At 35.8% G+C, this 22,951-nt stretch overlaps 1 protein-coding gene across 1 annotated transcript in view; it reads right to left on the bottom strand.

Moving 5' to 3' along the window:
• The window catches only part of LOC127974662 (glutamate receptor ionotropic, kainate 2), a 192,828-nt gene extending 180,002 nt beyond the window's left edge, over window positions 1-12,826 (bottom strand). The window contains exons 1-2 of the mRNA XM_052578097.1: window positions 12,758-12,826; window positions 10,041-10,382 (exon numbers count right to left, since the gene is read on the bottom strand). Of these exons, the coding sequence (XP_052434057.1) occupies window positions 10,041-10,167 (127 nt within the window). The 5' untranslated portion in view covers window positions 10,168-10,382; window positions 12,758-12,826. The remainder of the gene's footprint in view (window positions 1-10,040; window positions 10,383-12,757) is intronic.
• Window positions 12,827-22,951: the final 10,125 nt, after the last annotated feature.

Here is a 22,951-nt window from a genome sequence, read left to right as displayed (position 1 = left end):
GGAAAACCAGCTCCCTTTTATGGCTTTTCTGATGCAGTACACTTTGCTCGATAACCCACCTGGTAAAGCATTCAAGTTTTAGCACCGCTCACCATTGCATTTCCAAACTGCAAGAATAAATACAACAACCAATGTAATAATTTTTTTTTACAGATTTATATTGATCAGTTTCAGATAAAACTGAGCATGCTTTCAGCACCCCTCACTGGATATTTCACTTTAAAAGTGTGCTAAAATGTCCATAAAGTAACCTGATATCATTCAACATCTTTCAAAGAATTTCAACCTGGAAGATCAATCTTAAGAAGCACTTGTTGTATCAACCTCGTATTTTGAAAACCCAACTTTTTTTCCAGGTTATGAAAATAAGAAAATCAATCAATCAGATTGGAGCTTACTAGGTCAAGTGAAAGTGATTTCAGTTTTGTGTGCAGTAATTAGTAATGTAACTGTATCATTATTTACTTCCTGAGGATGAGTAAATAAGTCATGTTTAGGTGAACTTTCACGCTTACAGTGATTTCTATAAATAACATTTCCCATATCCCCACAAACTCCTACCAGGTACAACAGCAAACCTCACATCTACACACACTCATGACCTTTGTAAATGAAAGCCTGTATGATGGAAATGGTCTGGAATCTCTCATGGAAGTGCTTACACTACGCTTGACCTATCGACATTCCGAATTTCCTCTCAGCGGAGCGTGACCTGATAGTCAGAGCACAAAGGCCAATGGTTTATGTCAGATCTACATTTCCCACAAAGCCAGTGAGAGAAGAACATCGCAAAATCTGAGCAGTTATATATGAAGTGTCTCTTTTAGCCCCTCCGTCTGTGATTCCATCCTTCCCTTCCTGTTGTTTTCATATCTTTGTCGAAAATGTCAGCTGGGATGGGTCTTGCCGAGCAGAGTTGGTGTTTAATAAGCACCCTGATTCGCTCCCATCTGCTGGTGAATGGGATGATTCTGTTTGGGCTGCAGGGTACTGGACGTGCTATTGATTTTGCAGTATCAATTGATAACTAGTGAGGAAGTTTGAGGGAGAGAATGATGAAAACAAAGAAAGGATTAAAGATTTTCTCTCCACTGAAATGGTGCTGATGATCAGCCGGGGGATTCAGAACCAGCCCTCATTTACTCTGACCTGGAATCCGAAGGATGATGTAACTAGCTATGTTATTACATAGTTACTACATAGTAACATATCACAAAGAAAGAATGCATAACAGAAAAAAATGGTTGCAGATCCTACTGCTAGTTTTGAGAACATATTCAATTAATCTTCAATGCCTTTTAGCAACCGCAAAACAGAAAGAAAGAAAATATATCAAATATATATAAAAAAATAAATATGTATTTTCAAAATAATCACGTAAAGTAGATTTACATAATGTATCCTTATCATTTAATATAAAAAAACATACTTAATATATTTTCTTAAAATATGTTTTAATATAACAACTTTTTGGCTTCTTACAATTAAATGTTACTGTAAACAATTAATTGCCTTTAAACAAACGTATATATATATATATATATATATATATATATATATATATATATATATATATATATATAAAATTAGACCATAATAAAATGCACTTTAAATAAATGACACAGTCATTTAACTTTTTTAAGTGTATATTATAAGAAAATACATAGTAGTCAATTAATAAATGAGAAAACTTTAATCAGTTTGGACATTATGCAGTGTACAGCACACTGTGGCAGAAGCACTGAAAAAGGAACATCATTGACTCCTACAAGACGAAAAGAGGTTGGTGTCAATAACATACATTCATTACTCCTTTCATAATATGGTAAATCTCAGTTTAAAATACTTTTTTAAACTTCAAGAAGTGGACAACAAGCATCAAAAAAGGTACCGGCATGCACCTCATGCCTCCAGAGAACTGCTAACATTCTAAACGCCGATCCCACATTTAATATGACATTTCAGATTGGATTTATAGCATATCAGCAGAAATTCCCAAGACTACCTAGTCAGAGTGAAAGAACGACTTTCCGATATCTAGCCCTTTGGCTTTGCATCCATATTGATTTCTTGGAGCAGATTTTAAATCATGTTTCTGTAGTGAACACGGGCCTTGAGTGTACATACCCTACAGTGAGATTATTCAAATTTATCAAGATGAATTATTGACTCAAGACTGAATCGTGGAACACCGGGGTCTGTCTGTGCTTCTGACCGATTCTTACAAAGAACGTTCTTCAAAATGCACATCAAGTTTTGTACGCATTACTGGCAGACTACAAAAATCGAATTCCAATAATTTAGCCAAACCAATCACAGCACTAAATATGATGTAAGAGTATGCTACGCACGTCAGATTCACACCAGTGTTTTGTGATAATATTCCTGTCTTTGTGTTTCAAGTCTTAACAGATCAGCATACTTGACCAAATTTGCATTACCAACTTTGGCTCCATTTGCTTAGCAACATGCTAATGTCATATCAAAAACTTTTTAAGGCAAGTCCACTCTACAATAATATACTTCCCCATTGTTTACAGTCAAACAAGGAGAGCTCCTTTTCTGCTTTACTAGGGAAAGAGCAAAATATCCAACACTAATGGCCAGCAATGGCATTGGTTCAATTCATACACATATAATGTGTGGTCTAGTTAACATGCATCCACGTTATTTTTTATTTTTTGAAAAATGTCCTTCTTTCCCAGGTCAGCCACACATGCAAACTCATACATATGCAACATGAGCCTCTTCATAACCCAGGAACAGAACATTTTACCCACCGATAGAGATCTTCAAGTCAGCCAAGCTGAGAACGAAATCTTGTGAACTGAAATGGAATTACCATTTGCCTGCAACTCTGCCTCTAAAAGCAATTCCAATGCAACTCCTGCTGTGGAGCCAGCCGGTCTAGTTCTTGCTGTATTTGCTGCCAAGAGTTTGTACTTGCCCCATCTTAACTAATTATTTATTTTTTTCTCATTTAAGAATGAAAATTGTATTTGTTGTATTACCACTAGTCCTTCCAAAGTTATTCCTCAGTAAAACACAACAGATTAATCTAACACAGTAACATGCAACAAATAAGACTTGTGGATCCCTTGTGAAAAATAAGTATTAATAGTTACGAGTGTATTTCAAATCTTAAAAGAATATTTAAAAAACTGCATTGCAGATCATATAATATTATTAAAATAAAAAGTAATTATAAATTCACATAAATATATACTTAGGTGCTACTTAAGTGGGTAAAAAATTGACTTTTTAACTCTGCAAATTGCATTTAAAACAATTAAATTTAATTAAGTGTTTCCAAAACATCACATTCAGTTCATATTTAAGATTTTTTTTATGTATATTTCCATAAAGTACTAAGTATACTAAATTAAATCTTTCTCACAAGGGACAAACTAAAATGTTTAACAAGAAGCAAACAATTCTCAAATTCAGTAAATCTGCATTTACTCTTTTCTCATGTTTGGTAATTCTCCAACAGAGCTGCAGAACCTTTAGTTATTTCAGAGCCAAGAAAAGGAGCTTTAATATTCATCATATTCAGATATGTTCTGCTCGTCTAGTGGGTTTTTGCTGCCCATCCTCTTATTCTTTTATTTCTGGTCTCATCAAATGGTGCAGCTTAGCTTCTTTTTATACGGCTGACTCTCCTGCAGTTTCATTGGCCATTTCCACACCTGCAGTGATTCTCTGCCGTGAGACTTCTGCTGCAAATTGCAACTGCTCCAGTTTTATATCCCTGTGGCACATCTCAATCCTCAGGTCCATCGCTATATACACTGTACAACACAAAACTAATCTGTTATAAACTAACATGTATTATTTACATTTACTGAGCAGGGTCTAGAAACTGACCCATTACTGTCGAAAAACACTCATAGATTAAGAAAACAAGGCCATCGATGCATTTTTTTTTTTTTCAAAAGTCTCTTCAAAAAGTTTTTTTTTTCTCTTTTCTTTTTTTATGCATGAAGAATTGCTTGAGAATTTGCTAAAAGGTTAGACACGGTATCCATAAAGGTACACTTTAAAAATGGTAACCTAAAAATGGTAACATCTAACTGGTTGTATTTGAGTCAAATATATTATTTAATATTGCTGAATAGACCTAAATACATTACTCCATATCAACAAAACTTTTTTTTATTTTTTATTAGAATTAGTTCCAACAATTTGCCATGTCCAAACTTATATTTTCATGGTGTTGGTATTGTCTCAGGAGCTTTGGGCTTGGTATTAACTCTGACTGGGACTCAAGAGAAACAAAAGAGGAAGAAAAAAAAGGTACAAAAGCTGTCACTGGAGTTGTAATTTTTCAAAAGGTACACCATTATAACTTAATTACTCCTAAAAGGTGCACATGAGTATCTTAAAGGTACATATTTGTACCTAAAATGTAGATATTAGTACCTAAATTGTACCTTTTTTACCCAGTGATAGCTTTTGTACCTTTTTTGATTAAACCTACTCAGGACTAGGCAAGGACTTATGAAAAAGTTGGTCTTAACTACAACACTGGTTAGCATTTTGCTTGGTGGCACTGTATAAACAATTCTGATCTTTTTTGTGCAACTCCATTTCAGAAAATTGCTTTGGGGTGTTGAAAAACGTCAACATGTTTGGTTGGCTTTCTATAATTAAGTTGGAGAAGCTTCCTAAAGAGAATCTCTGGATGCTATATCAGTTTCAGGGGTTTTGAAGTGCTCATGTTGTGTTGCTTGAGGTAGCTGCTGGAAGTTTAAGTGACTAAAATGAGGTCAGTATAGACTAGGTGGTTAGAAGAACACCATATAAATTTCAAAATGCGGCTGCAAACTGAATTCTGGAGCAGGTAATGTGTATCAGTGGTTAGAGGATGAGCATTATCAACAATATGCAAAGAGCTTTGCTTTGCCCTGTATCAGAAAAACAAACAAACAAAAAAGCATGGAAATCCCTCTAACACTGATTGCCCAGGTTTACTGACTACCATGAGAGAATCATAATGGACAACTATGAAATGAGTGCTTGTTGAGCAGATTTTAAATAGGAGAAACTGTTTGGTTGTGCCTTGAAGCTTGGCAAACCTTTGAGTGCGGCTATGATCACTGATCCAGAGAAAGATCAGAGCAGAGATTCGCTTGAATAACTGAAGGGAGTAAAATGGATTTACGTGGGTTGATGGTAGCAATTAAAACTAGTCCATGTTGTACAGGATGTTTTTGTTCAATAAATGGTCCAGAGGAGAGTAAAAAACGAGCGGATGCAAGATACAACACCATGGCCAAGGCTTCAAGGTCCAGCTTATACAAGGATGGAAGTACAGACACCAGGGGTACAAAGATAGTAAAGTTAAAGAGAATTGAAGCCACTGCTTGCTTGCAGAGGCACTATAACTATAACACTATAAGCTCTACCCAGGGACAAACCTGTAGGTGGGCAAACAGAAACGGTATGAGGACACAATGGGGATCAAGGGAAGGGATTGTAATAGGCACAATATTACTGGGAGATCAAGACTTTGGTGGCTATGAGCGTTGAGGGTCATTCAGGGATGAAAGACAAATCCAAACTCACTGGAAAAATGTGTCTGAAGCTAAATTTCTTCAAAAATAACACAACGTTGCTTCCAGTGTTGGGGGTAGTTGTGTAGTCACACTACATTTTTCAAGTAGCTAGCATTACTTTTACATTTACAACAAAATATCTGGTGTGAAAGGGCCTTTACAGTTGCCAAAAATATAATATTTTGTTGTTTTGTTAATCAAAAATAAATAAGCAAGCCCATCATAGGTGACAAAAAAAAAATAACTGAAAAAGTAACTGAATACCTTAATTAGTTACTTATATTGTATTGCAACACACTATTATAATGTGTTACTTTTAAAAGTAATTTTACCCAACACTAGTTGCTTATTTCACAATTGAAATGTCTTATGTACTCTACTACATTTGAAATAGTGTACTACCTATGTTAAACCATACCCTAAACCTAATTTGACAAAGATTATAAAACAAATCTGAGTTAAAAATACATTTTTTTCATGAAACCATGCCATTTTAGTCACTAAACAAGCTACTGTAGCACACACACACACAAAAAAACCTTTGGTTCCGTGAAGGATCTGTTTTTTTTTTTTTTTTTTTTTTTTCTGCAGGTAAAATTTTTTGCAGACTTGTGGGTAGGAGTAACGTGGGAAGGGCCTGTTCTTAGTCATCAGGTATGTTCACATTCACATTCAGACTCAGTATTTTACTGAAGCTAAGCAAACAAAAAACCGAAACAATCACTTGCAAAGGTCTCCGAAGTGTTTCGATGGACAGTGATATAACAACACACTAGGAACAACCTTGAAACATGAGATATGAACTTTAAGCTCTGTGCTCAGCATATAAACAAATATAGATGTCTGTGATATGCTCTCCTTTGTCTCTCAAGGTCAGGTATGTCCTTGATGAAGTAGGCCTGCACCAGAGGTCATGGATTCAGCACTGGAGCAAACGAATGGTCAGCACTACTGAAGGACAGCATACAGACTCAATAATGGGAAACACTTGCCACTTTCAGTGTCTTTAAGATTTAGGTTTGTTTAATTCAATGTCCTTGTTCTAATTCGAAGTGGAAATTCCATCAAATGCCTGAAATACCGAAGTGTGATTCAAACATTGGTGTGAGTTTGGGGCAGGGCTACCTGCTTGAAAAATTACATATTTTGTTTGGAAATGTTTGTACAGTTCCATTTGGTCCTGTAGAGGCATTATCCTTAAGAACACTGATAATGACTCAACAAATTATAACTAATCTTAAATATTTGTTTAAAAAAATATATAAATACAAATATATTGCATAGTTCTGGCTAAAGATGCATTTCTTTTTTGTAAAAAATGATTTGTTTTAAATTGAAATTAGAAATTAATTTGCATATTATAGTAGTAGAATTAGACCTACTAATATATAATGTGTTATGCTTGCAGCAAATGTATGAGCACTTTTAGACCTTTTAGCTCTTCCCCCCCTGTTGCTCTTGCAATCCTAACACAGTAGGGAGAAAGACTTTTCATGTCTTGATAGTCTTGCTGTGCTCATTAAGAGTGTGCCCTGGTGAATTGTATTGTTTTTGACCAGACAGCTCTTTGTTTATTTTGTGTTATGACCCGATCAGCTCTAGTTGTTATTGTATCTCTCTGTGGCACTGGCACATCATTGTTCATTTTTGTTAATGAGTTAATTGTTAAAGGCAGTGCAGATCTCTTTGTCTCTGCTGCTTTTCTTCACTCAGATATTAAATATGTATGTAGTCCAATAAATAGATAAAAAGAAAGCATCAAAAATACTGAAGCTAAAAAAATACTAAAGATTACTAAACAGTTTTTTAGCTGTTGGTTAGTGTTATTCAGATGCCTGCATGGCCTTGCTAATGTCAGCTGAAAAGTTGTTTTGATTTCTCTTCAGGTGCAGCAAGTTTTTACATTTCGATAAAACACTTTTTCGTTGGACTTTATTGCACTAAAATGTTGTGTTGTGCACAATAAAAGCAGGAACATAAAGTATACTGTTCAGAATGTACGATATTTAAAAGTGTAGTGTGTATTAAATGTGCTAAAATATTATCTGAAACATAATTTATAGACTTGCTGATGTCTATATTATTCTTAAAATTATTGCAAAGGCAAAGATGCAATGTTTACAAATGAAAGAAACTACTATGAGTCTTAAATTCATAAAAAATAATATATATATATATATATATATATATATATATATATATATATATATATATATATATATATATATATATATATATATATATACATCTAAATGTAAATGTATCAAATGCTTTGGAATATAAACAGTGTTTGTATAGACGTGGAGAGAATTGTGTGTGAGAGTGAGAGAAGGGCAGCTGAAGTCACAGAGGACGGTGGGACAGTGGCTGAGAGCCAGATGTTGTCACAGACAGCTGCTTCCTAATGCAGGGATGGAGAATATGATGACACATGCAAAAGACAGTAGTGCTCGTTGCGTTTCCCATCTCCTCATCATACCATTCAACATCATGTATTTCTGCTGCGCAAGAAGAGAAACCCTCACTTGTCCTATACAGCTATGGATGCAATATTATTCACAAACCTGTGCCACTTACACACCCACAAGAAGATATCCCACTGGAACTAAGAGAAATGTGATCTTCCGCACTATTTTTATGCACACACACACAATATCCAAGCGCTCAGCAGTGAATATCTGTATATAATGAGAAACAAAGCTACCATGAACAATAAGAGCAATAATAAGCCTAACATACCCATGCATCTCTGCCAATTAACATTGCTGCTACTATTTTTAACAATCCCATGGCAAATAAATGTCTAGTTAAATGAAAAAAAAAATATTATACGATTTTAAAGAAAGCAAATTCTTTGCCATATTAAAACATTGCATATATGTGTTCGTAACAACAACAAAGTCTATATGGTAAATACACCCATCATGTGCAAAATGCATTTTAACAATTAAAGTGCAAAAGCTGTGAATGTTTGTTTGCAGGCTTTAACTAATTCCCCTGTGGCACGAAGCGTACTTACCCATCCCGCTAATTGCAAACCATGCATAGTAATAATAAACTAAATTTGGAAAATCTCTCCATTATGTTACATTAGTTTCACAGTTTAAGGCAGCACCTGAGGAAATCAGTTATGATTACAGGACTTGAAGGCAAAATTTTGTTGGGGTGTGTGATTGTGTGATGTGTTTTTCGGTTTGTGCTAGTGTCCTGGAGTGAGAAAAAAAACAGCTTATTACATCACATAATTAAAGCAAGCCCTGTGGCTATGCAACGGAAATCCCTGAGGTGCATTTGACATTATTTGATTGTATTGATTGAGACTGAAAAAGGAGCACATCAGACAGGCCTCAGCCCAGAGAGCAACAGCTTTGATACTAGTCTGCTGACGTTTTTTTTTTGGAAATTTCCACTTCCACTGTTGACCATAATAATACTGAAGCGAACATATTCACTCCTATTAAAACTACAACTCTATTAAGAAAGCGCCTGTGACTCAGTTCTGGGAGGTGATGCTGAGCTTGGATGGCCTTCCTCAAAGCATTCATTAAATGGTTGCTAATAGCAACATGCAAGAGAATATCTATGCAGTGAAAGCCTACTCTAAATCATGTCTAACTTTTTCTCTGATGTTTAAAATAGTATGCATAGCAAACGCCAATAGTACAATCCAAAACTGAAATACAATGGTGCCTAATACACACTCGGTATCCTACTGTGTATATATTAAACCCTCAATGTTCTCAGCACTAAAAAAAAAAAAAAAGAAAAAAAAAATAATAATACAAAAATAACCTACATTGTTACCATTGTTACCAATAACTGGTTTTATTCAAGTAAGAAATATTGTTTTAACGTAAAAAGAAATTATTTTATTTACCAACACAACACATATGGGTTAAATCAGGTAAAAATGGCTCTTGAATGTAACAATTACAGGTTACTTTTATTGTATTGAATATCACTGTAACTTTAACACTACAATAGAATAGAATAGAATAGAATAGAATTCTTATGACCTTAGGCAATAACAGAACAAAATATTCCACTGCAATACTTCACAGCCTGACTTTTCTGCTCATGAAACATTCAGAAACAATATGGAACAAGAGAATATGCAACAGCATATTGTCTTATGCATAAGATGAAATATGCAACGGTGTATCGTACAGTGTTTGGAAGGGGTTTTGCATCCGTCACAACCTGTACGCAACTTCTGCATTTGTGATTGGGGCTGAGGAAGTTCTGTGTTTGGAAAAGTGGCTTTCTCTACAAGTCGGCACCGACTTTTAACTATTTTTAAAGGGGGAAGTCATGGTATGATAGCATCTTTCATTTAACATTCATGGTTTGTGTAATATAGTAATACACAGAGAGCAGCAACTCTAAAACAACAGCAGGAGCTTCACGTTTAACACGACAAATTACGTTTTTTTATTGTTATTATTATTATTATTTATTATTTTTTTAAGAAAAGGCTCTTACCGAATCTTAACACATGTGGCATCCCGTGAGAATATCCCACACACAGTAAGAGCAGCAACAGCCCAAGCCATCTCTGATGAGTTACCAGAGGAGAGCACATCTTCATGATGCCTGCGATACACTGCATGTCATTCCCCTGGATGGATCGTTAGATTCCCACTTATTTCTGCTTTGGAGGTGTTTTTGTCAGCGATGTGATCACGGCATGGTCACTGAGACAGAAGAGGACACTCCATATCAGCGATGCTCCGCATGTCCGTCTCACTGCGCAAAGGAGCAACCTTCCGACCGGGCGTCCATGTTAGAGATGGGAAATCCAGGAGAAATCCATGCACGGGTGGCCTGGAAGAGCAGAGCAATACGGGGATGAGTGATGAGAGCTAGTGTAGCGGATCGCTTAACGCACAGAAGGCAGAAGCGGCAGCGACGAGCGCAGGCTGCTCATGTAATGCTGTCTACTGCACTGCTGCACTCACACTGACGTCGAGCCGAGAGCAACGCGAGCGCAACACTGACCACTCACAACATCCATTTCCTACTCTAACATGCTTCACGTCTCAAAGCGAAAGCCGTGCGTGCATGGATGTAACATCTCTGTTCATAGATATCACGATCAGATGATGCTTAAGGAGCAGCCGTTTGTCCGTAAGCTCTCTGTTGTGCAGCCTACGCTGTCTTGTGTATTTCATACAGAAATATTTGTATTAGTATTAATTATTTATTTATTTTTGCATAGTTTAAGAATCTAACAAATGACCGCAGTTACACTGGATGAAGACAAACACAAAACCCTACAACTTTCGTACAAATGTTGAAATCGCATAATTTTATTTATTCTTCATACTACTGTTTTCTACTGCGATTACTTTGCAAATATAATAATAAATTAAAATAAATAAATAAACAAAACTTGTATTTATTACTATTATTATTAGTAGTAGTAGTAGTAGTATTACTATTATTTTGTTTTTATTTTTTAATTATTTTTTTTTTATTTTTTTTTACTTGGGGGGGGTATCATCACTGTATATATAGTATATATTCTGCTACAATAAAACTATGAAACTTGGTATTATTTTCTGTCAAAAATTTGAGGTATCACGTCAATGATCATGGTTTATTATTTTTATCATGATATTGTTCATGCACACCACAATAAATAATTAACAGCTAAAGCTTTATCGTTTTCTATGTTAAATTTATGTGATGACATGACAGAAAGTGTGTGCGTGTGTGTGCGCGCTTAAGTTCTTCTATTCTTCCAGTATTTGTTCCCGCGCTGTCCAAATACGAAGATTACAAAATAAGAACATATCGAAGATGATATCCGCAGCTTTACGTAGCTCTTTGTGCTCTGGGGGCCTTTGAAACCAGGAAAGGGCCTAATGAGGACGAACCCTGTGCAACTTAAATTAAATAGACCTCCATTGTGCCCCTACTTTCAAAATAGGCTTAAGATGTGCACTAGAATAGATTGCCTTGAGCTCATGAGAGCGCTGGTGGCTTTCAGCACCACGGACAGCGACGACAGAGGCTCCTCAAGCCACTACTGTATTTCATCAGTATCCGCATTCACGTCGCTTTATACGGAATCAGCTGCCATCACCTCACAGCTGCAGGAACACACACTCTTTTATCCTTTCGGATGGGCCATTAAGGATTTGTTTCCTGCAAGAAATGTCTGAGTATTGTATACAGGCCAATCACTAAAATACAAACGTAATGAATGCACCTATTGCGACTGTGTCAAATTGAGAGGTGTGTTCAGTTTTATTTTCTGCAACAAAAATTTTATAAATAAATAAAATTTGGGACGGATAATTAATGAATCTATGTTTAAAAGTGTATATATAGTAAAATTAATTGCACTTTATAATAGTAAATATGTGTTGTTGTTGTTTTTTTATTTTTTTGACATCCAATGATCCGCTAACTAATCACTCTGGAAAATAATAAAATAATATACAGTATGAAAAGTCGTGTTTGATGTGTATATTCGTTGTTTTAACCATGGTTTTGCTTTTGGATGTCTTTCACTTGTGCGGTGTATGTGCTTATCTGCTCAAACATCCAAAGATCGTTTTTAAAGTGTATCCTTTGAGACTAAAATAAAATGTCTCACCATAAGTGATGGCTCCCACAAAAGTAATTCAAGTGATGCTAAAAGACTCATCAACAGCAGTGACACACTATTTCCTGGCAAGGGCATATTTAATAACTTAGTGATGCTTCCTTCATCCTCTCAGAAGACATACGTGCATGTAGATTCAGAGGGAGGTGGGTGTGTGTGTGTGTGTGTGTGTGACAGAGATACCGTGTGAGGGGCGGTGCATTTTAAAATAGGATCATATAGTCAAACCTGGGGTCTCAAAATTCTTTATTACCTCATAAGTCATTAATCATAACCACCTTTGTAATTAAGGTGAAAAAAAGTATCATAAGACCACATACATACATACATATATATTTTTTTTTTATTCATTTATTATTTTTATTTTTTTTTGCCAAGGACAATAATAGTTGAATATAATTGTTGCCTCAGTTATTGTTTATGGTTTAAAAATAAGCACATGCAGCAGTCTGATCAATTGAACTGTTCCGTCCCAGCTGTGAAATCTAAGTTAACTTTAGTCGTTTCAACGTCTAAATTCGATATCAATTTAAAAGCAACGTGACAGCCGTTAAAATGTGGTGATGGTGAAGATAAATGTCCTTACCTCGGTTGTTGAGAGCAGCTCGGGCTGATGAAGTGTGAGTACAGTGGGAGCAGTAGTTCATGTGTTCAGATGGAGGAGCCGCTCGGCTCTGTGGAGGAGACACGCCTCCTGTCGGACGAACACAACTCCCCGCTTAAAGACACACAGCTTGCGCTGCGCTATCATTCAAAATAAATGCGTTTAATCGATATATGCTTCGAGTATATCATTTGAAACATTCATAAAGCAAGGTAACGAGGTGACGCTGGATTTAACGTATGCTTTCAGCTGCCATTTCACATTAATCGCGTGCTGTAAGTGATTGGAGACGGCAAACGAGAAATAAATAAATATTCTCAACATTTTCAACCATGAGCTGCTGCTATATTTAAACTTATCAACACTGTAGGATGGAATTTTGGTGATTGTATATTTTACAATTCTTGACTGGTATGAAAATAAAGTTAAAGAGAGTTATTATAATATATATTGTATTATTCTTTCTTGAATCTTGTTTAATATTAAAGCCATTTCATAATATTTAATATATTTCCATACATAAATATGTATATGTGTATTTTTTTTTTACTTGAAAAAAAAAAAAGTTTATTATTAATAATAATAATAATAATAATAATAATAATAATAATAATAAACAATATTTTCAGCAAAATCATGTTTATCATAATTTAAAGTATGAAATAATCTATTTTAAACGCTAACTTTAAGTAGTTACCGGGCTTTTAAACTCTTTTTTTTTTTTTTTTTTTTTTTTATGGCTATGCATTTAAGCAGTATGCATTTGCCTCCAATGCTACAGAAAGCTATTGAATCATTATTGACCAGGATGGTATGAATATATATAATATAACGATTATGAAATGTAAATCATGAAATTGTAAATATAATTTCCTTTTTTTTTTTTTTTTACATAATCATCTATGACAACTTGCAAAGGCATGTATTATATAATGATTGACTCGAGGCCTCAAGGAATTCCAGTGTGGTTTTATTGTGTTGCCTTGTTCACTTGTCCGTTCTTCCATCCGTGTGTTGTCTGGCATTCATATTGCCTACTTGCACCACATATATCTGATGTCAGTTCATATCCACAAAAGAAAAGAAAAACAACATTCTTTGTCATCTTTGACTAAGACAAGACACAAATCATCTTGTCCCTGACTCTAAGTCTTGAATGAGAGTTTGACCAGGCTGCTCTCGTAGACTGTGTGATCAGGGGTATGGCCCAAATAATGAGATTGCTTCTTCTTGTGAACTGCATTTGAAATAGCCATGACAGCTCTGGGGGTCTTCTAAAGGACACATTCACTATAGTCTCAGCTTTCTTTCTCTTTTGTGCGTGCGGCTGTGTTATGAGACTCTGACTTCATATGGATGAAAAAGAAAGAAAGAAAGAAAGAAAGAAAGAAAGAAAGAAAGAAAGAAAGAAAGAAACAATGAGAGGAAGTGATAGAAGCAAGGCGTCTCATTGCTTTTCACTTCTCTCTTTAATTACAACCAGTCTACCATATCGGAGAGGAAATTAATTATTCACCTTATCTGCCACGGAAAGAAATACACATCTAAAGACACACACCGCCAGTGTAACAAACAATAAGACATATAGAACATAATGCCATAAATAAGCAACCAAAACACTGCAATAATCGTGCACTTATGAATAGTATATATATAGTGTGTAGCGAGAAAGGGAGAGAGAGTGTGCTGCCAAAACGATTAATCGCAATTAATTGCATACAAAATAAAAGTCTGTGCTTACAGCTTATATATATATATATATATATATATATATATATATATATATATATATATATATATATACACACACACACACACACACACACACACACACACACCTATACATTAAGATATATATGTATCCTGTAAAACTATCAAATAATCCGAATACAATGAATGTCTACTTTTATGTGCTGATGATGACCCTTTTAAAAAGTCTATTAAAATTAAAATAGAATCTAACATTCTTTAGAGAAATGTGTGTGTTTCACTTATTTATCATTGTAAATTATGCAATTATGTAAATTATTCCTGTGATATGTTTGGGACAAAGCAAACGCAGTAGGTCAAATGTGTAACGCAGTGCAATCTAAATTGTGATTTATTTCATATTTCTACCACGTCACATCTTCTGTAAACAGGGGAAATATCAACAAGCAGCTTATCTCTGATCCTGTGTGGTGCAAGACTAATTTCTAGTTTTGAACGTCTCGTGTTCGCACCAATTATTTATGGTGACATCCCTATTAAGATCCCTCGGCTGCTTTTTGAATTAGAGAAGCACTAATAAGGTCTTTCAGCAGTTTATACACTGCAGTCTGTAGGCTTTAATGAGCCCCTGGTCGCCCCTATTATCCCAAACAAAGATGGAGGTGGATTACCGCAAAGGCTGGATCAGCCCATGCTCTCAGACCTCCTGTCATTCTTCCTAGAATGTGCCTCCTTAATATTAGTGAGGAAACACTGCATGAGACAAACAAGCGCTGTGATATTTGTGAAATTCTGTGGCATTCCCACAAGATTATAAATGTGCTGTGTCTATGGGAATGGAGTAAGGACTTGCTGGTTTTAACACAGGGGAAAATTGTGTGAGTTCAGTCTTTGTAACCTTTTCATTATGGTGTCCAGTTTATTCTCTCTTTCTCTCTGTCTGTTCACATTGTGTTATAGTTTCATGGTAGTGTTACTGTGCTGGTTTGGTTGGTAAAAACATACAACGTCAGACACTGAACTTAATCATTTCCACAGCTGAACAGGTAGAACAGATATATACCAACTGTAAAGTGGGAAAACGGCAACTTCCATTTTTTTAGGTGTTAAAATTGAGGCAGCACTCAGTCTAAATTGTCAAGTTTATTTACACCAGTTACACCCACTGCTCCGGGTGTGTGCTCACAGTGTGTGTGTGTGTTCACTGCTCTGTGTGTGTGCATTTCGGATGGGTTAAATGCAGAGCACAAATTCTGAGTATGGGTCACCATACTTGGCTGAATGTCACTTCACTTTCACTTATATGTGAGCATGAGCTAATTTTGAATAACATCCAATATGCACCTTAAAAAAAAAAAAAAAAAAAAAATATATATATATATATATATATATATATATATATATATATATATATATATATCTGGTAATCAATAAGTATATATATATATATAATCGATTGTGTGAGAAATATTAATTCATTGAAAATGAACTGAAATGAAATAATTGAAAACAAATGACACTATGACTCACTTCTTTTTCAATATGACAATTTAGTATTAAAAATAAGATTTTTTTTTTTTTTTTCAAAACTGTGAGCAGTAGGTTGGTTGTTAAAACTGAGTTGATAAACTTAACGAGTGAGTTGAATTTGAACAGCATTTAATATTATTTTAATAAAATAAAAAAAAATGTTACATGGTCAAAAATATCTAGCGCTTCATTATTATATTTTGAAAATGAATTATTATGGCAGGAAATTACATCAAATTCATTAAGCAATAAAATTGGATTTTCATTCTTTCATTTGTTTTTGTTTTTTATAGTGGAATATTATTATTTCTCACACACACATATAATCTGTCTGAATGAAAAAAGCATTGTCTAAAATAAATAGAAAACAGCATAATGTTTCAAAAATATGCGGTTGTAGAATACATTTTGTGAATAAAAAAAAATGGAAATTCATTAATTTAAGTCGTTTTTAGACTTAAACTCTTACAATTTGACTATGCATTTTAAAATATATTGTGACATTTTTGCAACTTGTATAATGTAATAAAAAGTTAAACATGTTGGAGCCATAGCCATATGGGCAAGCCTTCTGACATATTGTGCCGTTGCGCTTCAGGTGACCTGAGTTTGAGTCCCACTCCAATTTTTCCCTTTCCTCTTACATGATTTCCTACTGGCCTATCTATGCCAAGAATCCCAAAAATACTACAAAAAATAAATAAAATAAACTATTTTAGTTTAATATTTTAGTTATTAACTCTAATTTAGTTTGAAAAGTATTTATAAACAAATGACACTACTCTAATACACTAAAATATATATATTTTTTGTGTACTTTTCCATTATTCACCATTATTCAAAACCTGTGAAATATTACTTAATTGTGAGTATTAGTATAATGGTAGCCATAGCAAGGAAAATAATGCAGCCATAAAAAAAAAAAAAAAAAAAAAAATCCAAAATGACATTTGTATCACTAAAAAATCATAAGAAATTGAGGTTTGATGGAAAGTTTAGACACAATTCAGAAAAAAAGACCATTTTCTCTATGAGATTTAGAGAGGTTTTTTTTTTTTTTTTTTAATCCACATAACTATAGTCATGTCTATCTCTCTATCTATCCATTGTGCCAGATGGTAGAAGCAGAGAAGTAAGAAAAGGAGCAAGAGGACTTTGATTGAGGGTCCATTGTGAAAACATTGTGACAGGTGAGTGGCTGTTTTCCGTGAATGCTTGGTGGACAGCTGAGGAGTGGACAGCACCACTTTTCATTCACACCTTGAGAGCACAAAAGAAACAAGCATCAGATTTGAAATGGAAGGCAAGCTTACCTACTGCTTCTCTCTTCTCAGGCTCACTTGTTGCCAAGAGCCAGTGACTGGAACTGCCCAGGCCAGAATGACGCTGATAGGTGTGAAGATGAGTTTCCGCCAGTGCTGATCTTGTCGATGGGATAATCGACAAAGGTCAGCAACGGTGTGCAAGAAAACTTAATAGCAACTCATTGAACAGTGCTTGTTCCTACAGTTTCTAAAGAAATTACCCAAAACATACTCAAGCATATAAGTATGCAATTGCAATATTGCTTGGTAAACATATTGCAAAAGCAATGCCCAGATGACCAGGCCGGATAAACCATATGGACAACTGGGCACTTGCCCAGGGGCACCACATCCAAAAGGCCACCACCATGTCCAGACAGGGCACCATATAGAGCTGCATAAATGTTTTCAAATAGAGCAAGATGTCATGCAAAGGCCAAAGAGTCAAGAGTCAAAAGTCAAGATTTGTTGCCTCCTTCTGGATGATTATTCAGACAAAAACAGCAAAATCATGTTTAAACAACACTGGTTGAGATCCCCTCTCTTATTTTATAATCAAGAATTGACTCTTGTGCTTTGTGGAGAGTTAAGACAGAGAAGTGGTTGGCCTTCTCCCAAGCTAAGACAAAGGCAGTGAGGGGACACCTTTATCTTGGTGCCAAGAACACTGCCAAGAGAATTTCAGACATCTAAGGCATGTCAGTGGACCTCCTGGAAGTGTCTACCCCCCTGCCCCTTGCCCCCTGCTGTCACTGCTAATCATAAAGTGCCCTTCAAGCACAGAGTTGGATTTCATTGGGCTGCTACCAGTGCCAATCCCCAATAAACTGAGAATAAGAATTGTATGTGTTCTTGAAAGATACATCACAATTCCACATCTACAATTTATACTTCAGATAACTTTTCCAGCTAATGGTGTGGCAAGGTAAGTTGTTGCTTGCCCATTAAACATCCAAAGAATGGCTCAAACAGGCCTGCAAAATAATGGTGGAAAGATATCAAAAAAAGTTGGCCTTGACTTGGTCAAGTTACCTTCTGTTAAATCCCATTCACAACAAGAAAGATAATCTTAATGATAAATATACAGATGTTCACACCAAAGGATAATAACATGCAGTTTATTATAATTGTGTCTATATAGACTTCGCCACTCCATGCATTTTCTCTAAATGGATAGCAAACTTCTTTGTTAAAATGGTTCCATTTACACTTGGCTACATAAACGTGTCTCCACAAAATGAATCTAATCTTCAGTTTCCATGCTGTATGCAAATTCAACAGTTTGTGTCATCAAAAGAAACAGATATGTGCTGCACTTTTTTTTACCATTAGCTGATTTCAAGATCAAAGACTGCAAGAGGATAGAACGATACATCAGAACATAACTTAGCATTCACCCCTGTTGAAAAGGCTTGTGCTGGTTAGGTATGTTTTGAAATATGGCTGCTGGTTTGAGCTGGTTTAAGGTGGTCCTAACCAACTAGCTCCTGCTCAGGACCAGCTTAGGACAAGCTTAGGACCAGCACATGACCAGCACTTGACCACCAGCTTAAACCAGCTAAGGACTAGCTTAAACTAGCAGCCATGTTTCAAAATATACCTAACCAGCATTTTTTTTTTTTTTTCTAAAAGGGACCACTTTTAATGACATTGTTGAGCTTCTGGATGCAGTGTTGAACATTGCGTTTCATTTGCAGCAGTTTGCATTTCTGCTTGCCAAAGAAAGATTGTCATATCTGGTGGGTCAGTTCTGTGGAGATAGTGTTGTGCTTTGTGACTGCGAGGGGCAGTACAACATACTTTTACACCTATATGCTTTGCTATTTTAATAGGAGTAAAGTGTGTTGTGGGCCCCAGTGCAAGTTACAGAATGTGGAGCCCCTTTAAGTCTGTTCACAATCACTTTCTGGAGTAGTCTCCCTCTGGGCCCATTTTTTTTTTCCAAATGGGTGCTCCCTCTCAGACTGCTTTCAGAGGGGATCCCACTTGGTCCATTTATAATTGCTTTCCTTCTGAGGGAAGGTTTTGGTTGATGGCCCCTGAAGTGTGAGTTTCTGTGTGCTCCCAAGCTTTCCATAGCCCTCGTGACAGTTCTGCATGTGTGGTTTGCCAGCAACCAAATGCATTCACACTTGCAACAACCAAATGTATTTGCACTTGTCCAGATGTGTCTGGAATACGTTTTTAATGACATCATGAGGGGCCTTGTGTGTTTTAGAGAAGTTTTTTTAACACAAATTATTAACAATGGGAAACATTTAAAAGTTAATAATTGCATGTACTTCTGTTTGTGCCATCAGTGCAATAATTTTTAAATCATGAGACTCCACAGGAACATCCACTTATCAGAATATTTCAACATAAACTTAATGAGAAAAATTCTGAACTAAGATGGCTTAAACATTATACTCCATCAGTTCAAGACCGCAGCCTTCCATTGTCAGTCACTAGTGCAGCTCTTTAGATCAGAAGAGTGAACTTAAGCTGCACAGCTCTGACCAGCTGGCCTCCGTTACACTCACCCCCCTAAACCTCACTCCCATCTGGGTCATGGCACCAATGTAACCCCTCTGGTTCTACTCCCACACCAAGCTGGATTCAAACCAGCATTTCCAACATGGAAGTGGGCATGCTGACAAGGAATCTAAAGACGGTAGACTCTGTGGAAGATTTTTATTGGTCAAAATATGATTTAATCAATCATTATGACCATGTGAATGTAACCATTTATGTAAGTTATTTTACTATTATAATCATATGTATTTGCCTGTGTACACAGAACCCTGCATGAGAATGTAATGTGCCTACATATGTTGAAGTTGAGAATGGAATGTGCAGACAAACGGTTTATAGTAAAGCTGCAAAATCCTGTTTTGACATGAGACAATAATATATGTATATGATGGAGGCTCTTCTTTTAACATAATATAAAGCGGGAGATCATGTCTGCTTTCAGGAGAAAGATTGGAGGCATAGCAAAAAAATGCTAAACAATTACAAGATATAGGAAATGTATAGAACACGCCTTAAAGTAAAAACCTGTATAAAAGACTGCCCAGACTCAGATCATCTGCAGATTATTACATATTTATCTCTCTGATAATAACAGTTTATTTTTCTGACATCAAAACCCCAAGACTTCAAGAGTGATTCTTCACAGAAATGGGAAAAAGTCACCATGCCTTTAGTGTGAATTGTTACTCTACCTTTTGAAATGAGGGAAGTGAGGTTTACCTGCACAGCTCTGACCAGCTGGCTTCCGTTACTCATGCTGCATATTTTCAGGTGGCATTCTCCAGCAGAGAAACTACCATTGAGAAAAAGAATGACCTTTTTGTTTGTGTAACCCTGATAGTGTGCCTACCTCCAATGCTAGCTGTCGCCAGTTCAATCATGATTCGGAGCAAGTTAAGCAGAACCGTTTGCAATGGTGTTGAGACTCAGATGGGAGAGAGGTTGACAGTGTTGAGTCTAAGGAGACCAGCTGGTAAGGGCTGTAAATCTCACTCCCCTGACCTCCAGAGGTGCACAAGGAAATGCCTTTAGCATCCTTGTTAGCACTTTCGCTGGTTCAAGCTCAACTCCAAGTGGGCTGATTGTAACAGGTTGCATTTGCAGCTGTTACTCCTGTATAAATGGGCAAATCTTTGCCTGCAAGTTGGATCTTTAACATATAACATCTGAAGATGGGTCGTAGCATTTGGGTATGCACATGCATATGGGCCCGGCTCATTGGAGGCCTGCTGAAGGCAACCTTTTAATTAAAACAAGCATATTCACCAGTGGCAAATTCATTGCACAGCAAAAAAAGAAAATAAAAAAATAAATAAACTAAAAAAAACTATGTGAGGTTGGTAGCTAGCTAATTGAAAATACTGTATTACAACTGTATCACATCTAGCTTCAGTGACACCTACTCCATTTTAATTATCTGTCTTACATTTTAATTGTATTTTATTGAAAGAAGTCATGCTTTCTTCTGAGAATACACAAGCTTTAAATGAAACACCTAGGATATTCTGGAAGAATTTACAGAAATTAAATTAAATTAAATTAAATTAATCACAACTAAAATGTAAATATATTTCCTTTTCCTTATTCTTTGAAGTCTTACAAGCTTATTGTGCATAAATAAGAAGGTGTGGTTTCAGTAACCGCAGTAAGTGTCGAAGCAGCCATGTCAGGGAGATGCTGTGTGTTTCTAGGCGAAAGTAAAAGCACTTTACAAACCCAATTCCAAAAAAGTTGGGACACTGTACAAATTGTGAGTAAAAAAGGAATGGAATAATTTACAAATCTCCTATACTTATGTTTTATTCACAATAAAATATAGATAACATATCAAATGTTGAAACTGAGACATTTTGAAATGTCATGCCAAATATTGGCTCATTTTGGAGTTCATGAGAGCTACACATTCCAAATTTGCAGCGCAAAATAGTGGCGCAATAACAGAAAGGAGTTTCTCAGAGAAAAATTGAGAGTTTGAAGTTATCATTATCTACAGTGCATAATATCATCAAAAGAATCAGAGAATCTGGAACAATGTCTGTGCATAAAGTAGGGATGGGTGTTTTCCGCAAATATCACAATCGAATATTTGAGCTCACAAAAAACGAATATTTAAATTTGTGTTTATTTAAATTAAGTTTAATGAGACAGACGTTATTTTTCAGCAACATTTATTGTTTCCGTCATTTTTGAACAAGCTTACACATAATAAGCTTGAAAAGCTTTAGCTGAAAAAAGCTGAAAACCTTTAACAATGCGTGCAAACAAACAAAAGTACAGATTAAAAGCCAAAAAAAAAAAGCCTAAACTTAACGTTGAAATTGTTAAACTGGCAGTAAATCTTTTTTGCATTTTTTCTTTTGTTTTACATGTTCTTGTTAAGAAATACGGGCATGTAAACATGATCGGAGGAAAGTCGGAACACGCTCTGACGGCACAGATGTTGTCGGGACTCACAAATAATGGTGTGCTAAGCGAATAAGTTTTGTGAAGCGCTTCGTGTTTTCATTTCAACACTGAATGGGATCCTCATCAGGTGGAATACATGGCTCCAGCAAGAACTGTTCCCACTCGTCTCGGCTGGACTCTCTGTAATCGTCGCTGAAGAACTCCTTCAGCCTTTTTCTGATGAGTCTGCATTGCATCCTCTTCATCGTTGGTGGCGGGGGCTGCATCCGCACCACTCGCTTCAAGGAAAACATTTATTTTTTCTTACTTCTCTCATGTTTTCATTGAAAAACCTTCCAAGCACGTCCGCACCACATCGAGTTAAAAACATCAACTTTTCAGAATGCCGCAAACGCACCACAGGTCATGTGATAAGAACTAAACATTCAGCTTCATCCTCAGCCAAGATGAAGGAACAGCTGATCATAGCTATATATGGATTGCCATTTTGAAATAAATTTAGTAGCAGAGCTACTGAGAGTGATTTTTTGTGCTGCAAATCCATTTATCATTTGCTGGAATTTCCACGTCTTCATGTAGAGAGCGTGTCATTGTTGCTTAGCAACGGCAGACGCCTCAGGAGCGCTTCTGCCCGAGTGCTTTGGAAAGAAGCACTTTAAATTATCTAAAAGGTGTGAAGGGAAGGGAAAAGGGAATCTAAAATCCACTCTCG

This window comes from Carassius gibelio, chromosome B16 (genome assembly GCF_023724105.1).
Source record: "Carassius gibelio isolate Cgi1373 ecotype wild population from Czech Republic chromosome B16, carGib1.2-hapl.c, whole genome shotgun sequence".
Lineage (NCBI taxonomy): Eukaryota > Metazoa > Chordata > Actinopteri > Cypriniformes > Cyprinidae > Carassius > Carassius gibelio.
The sequence above is the reverse complement of the archived record's forward strand: the minus strand, read 5'-3'. Positions and strand labels throughout refer to the sequence as shown.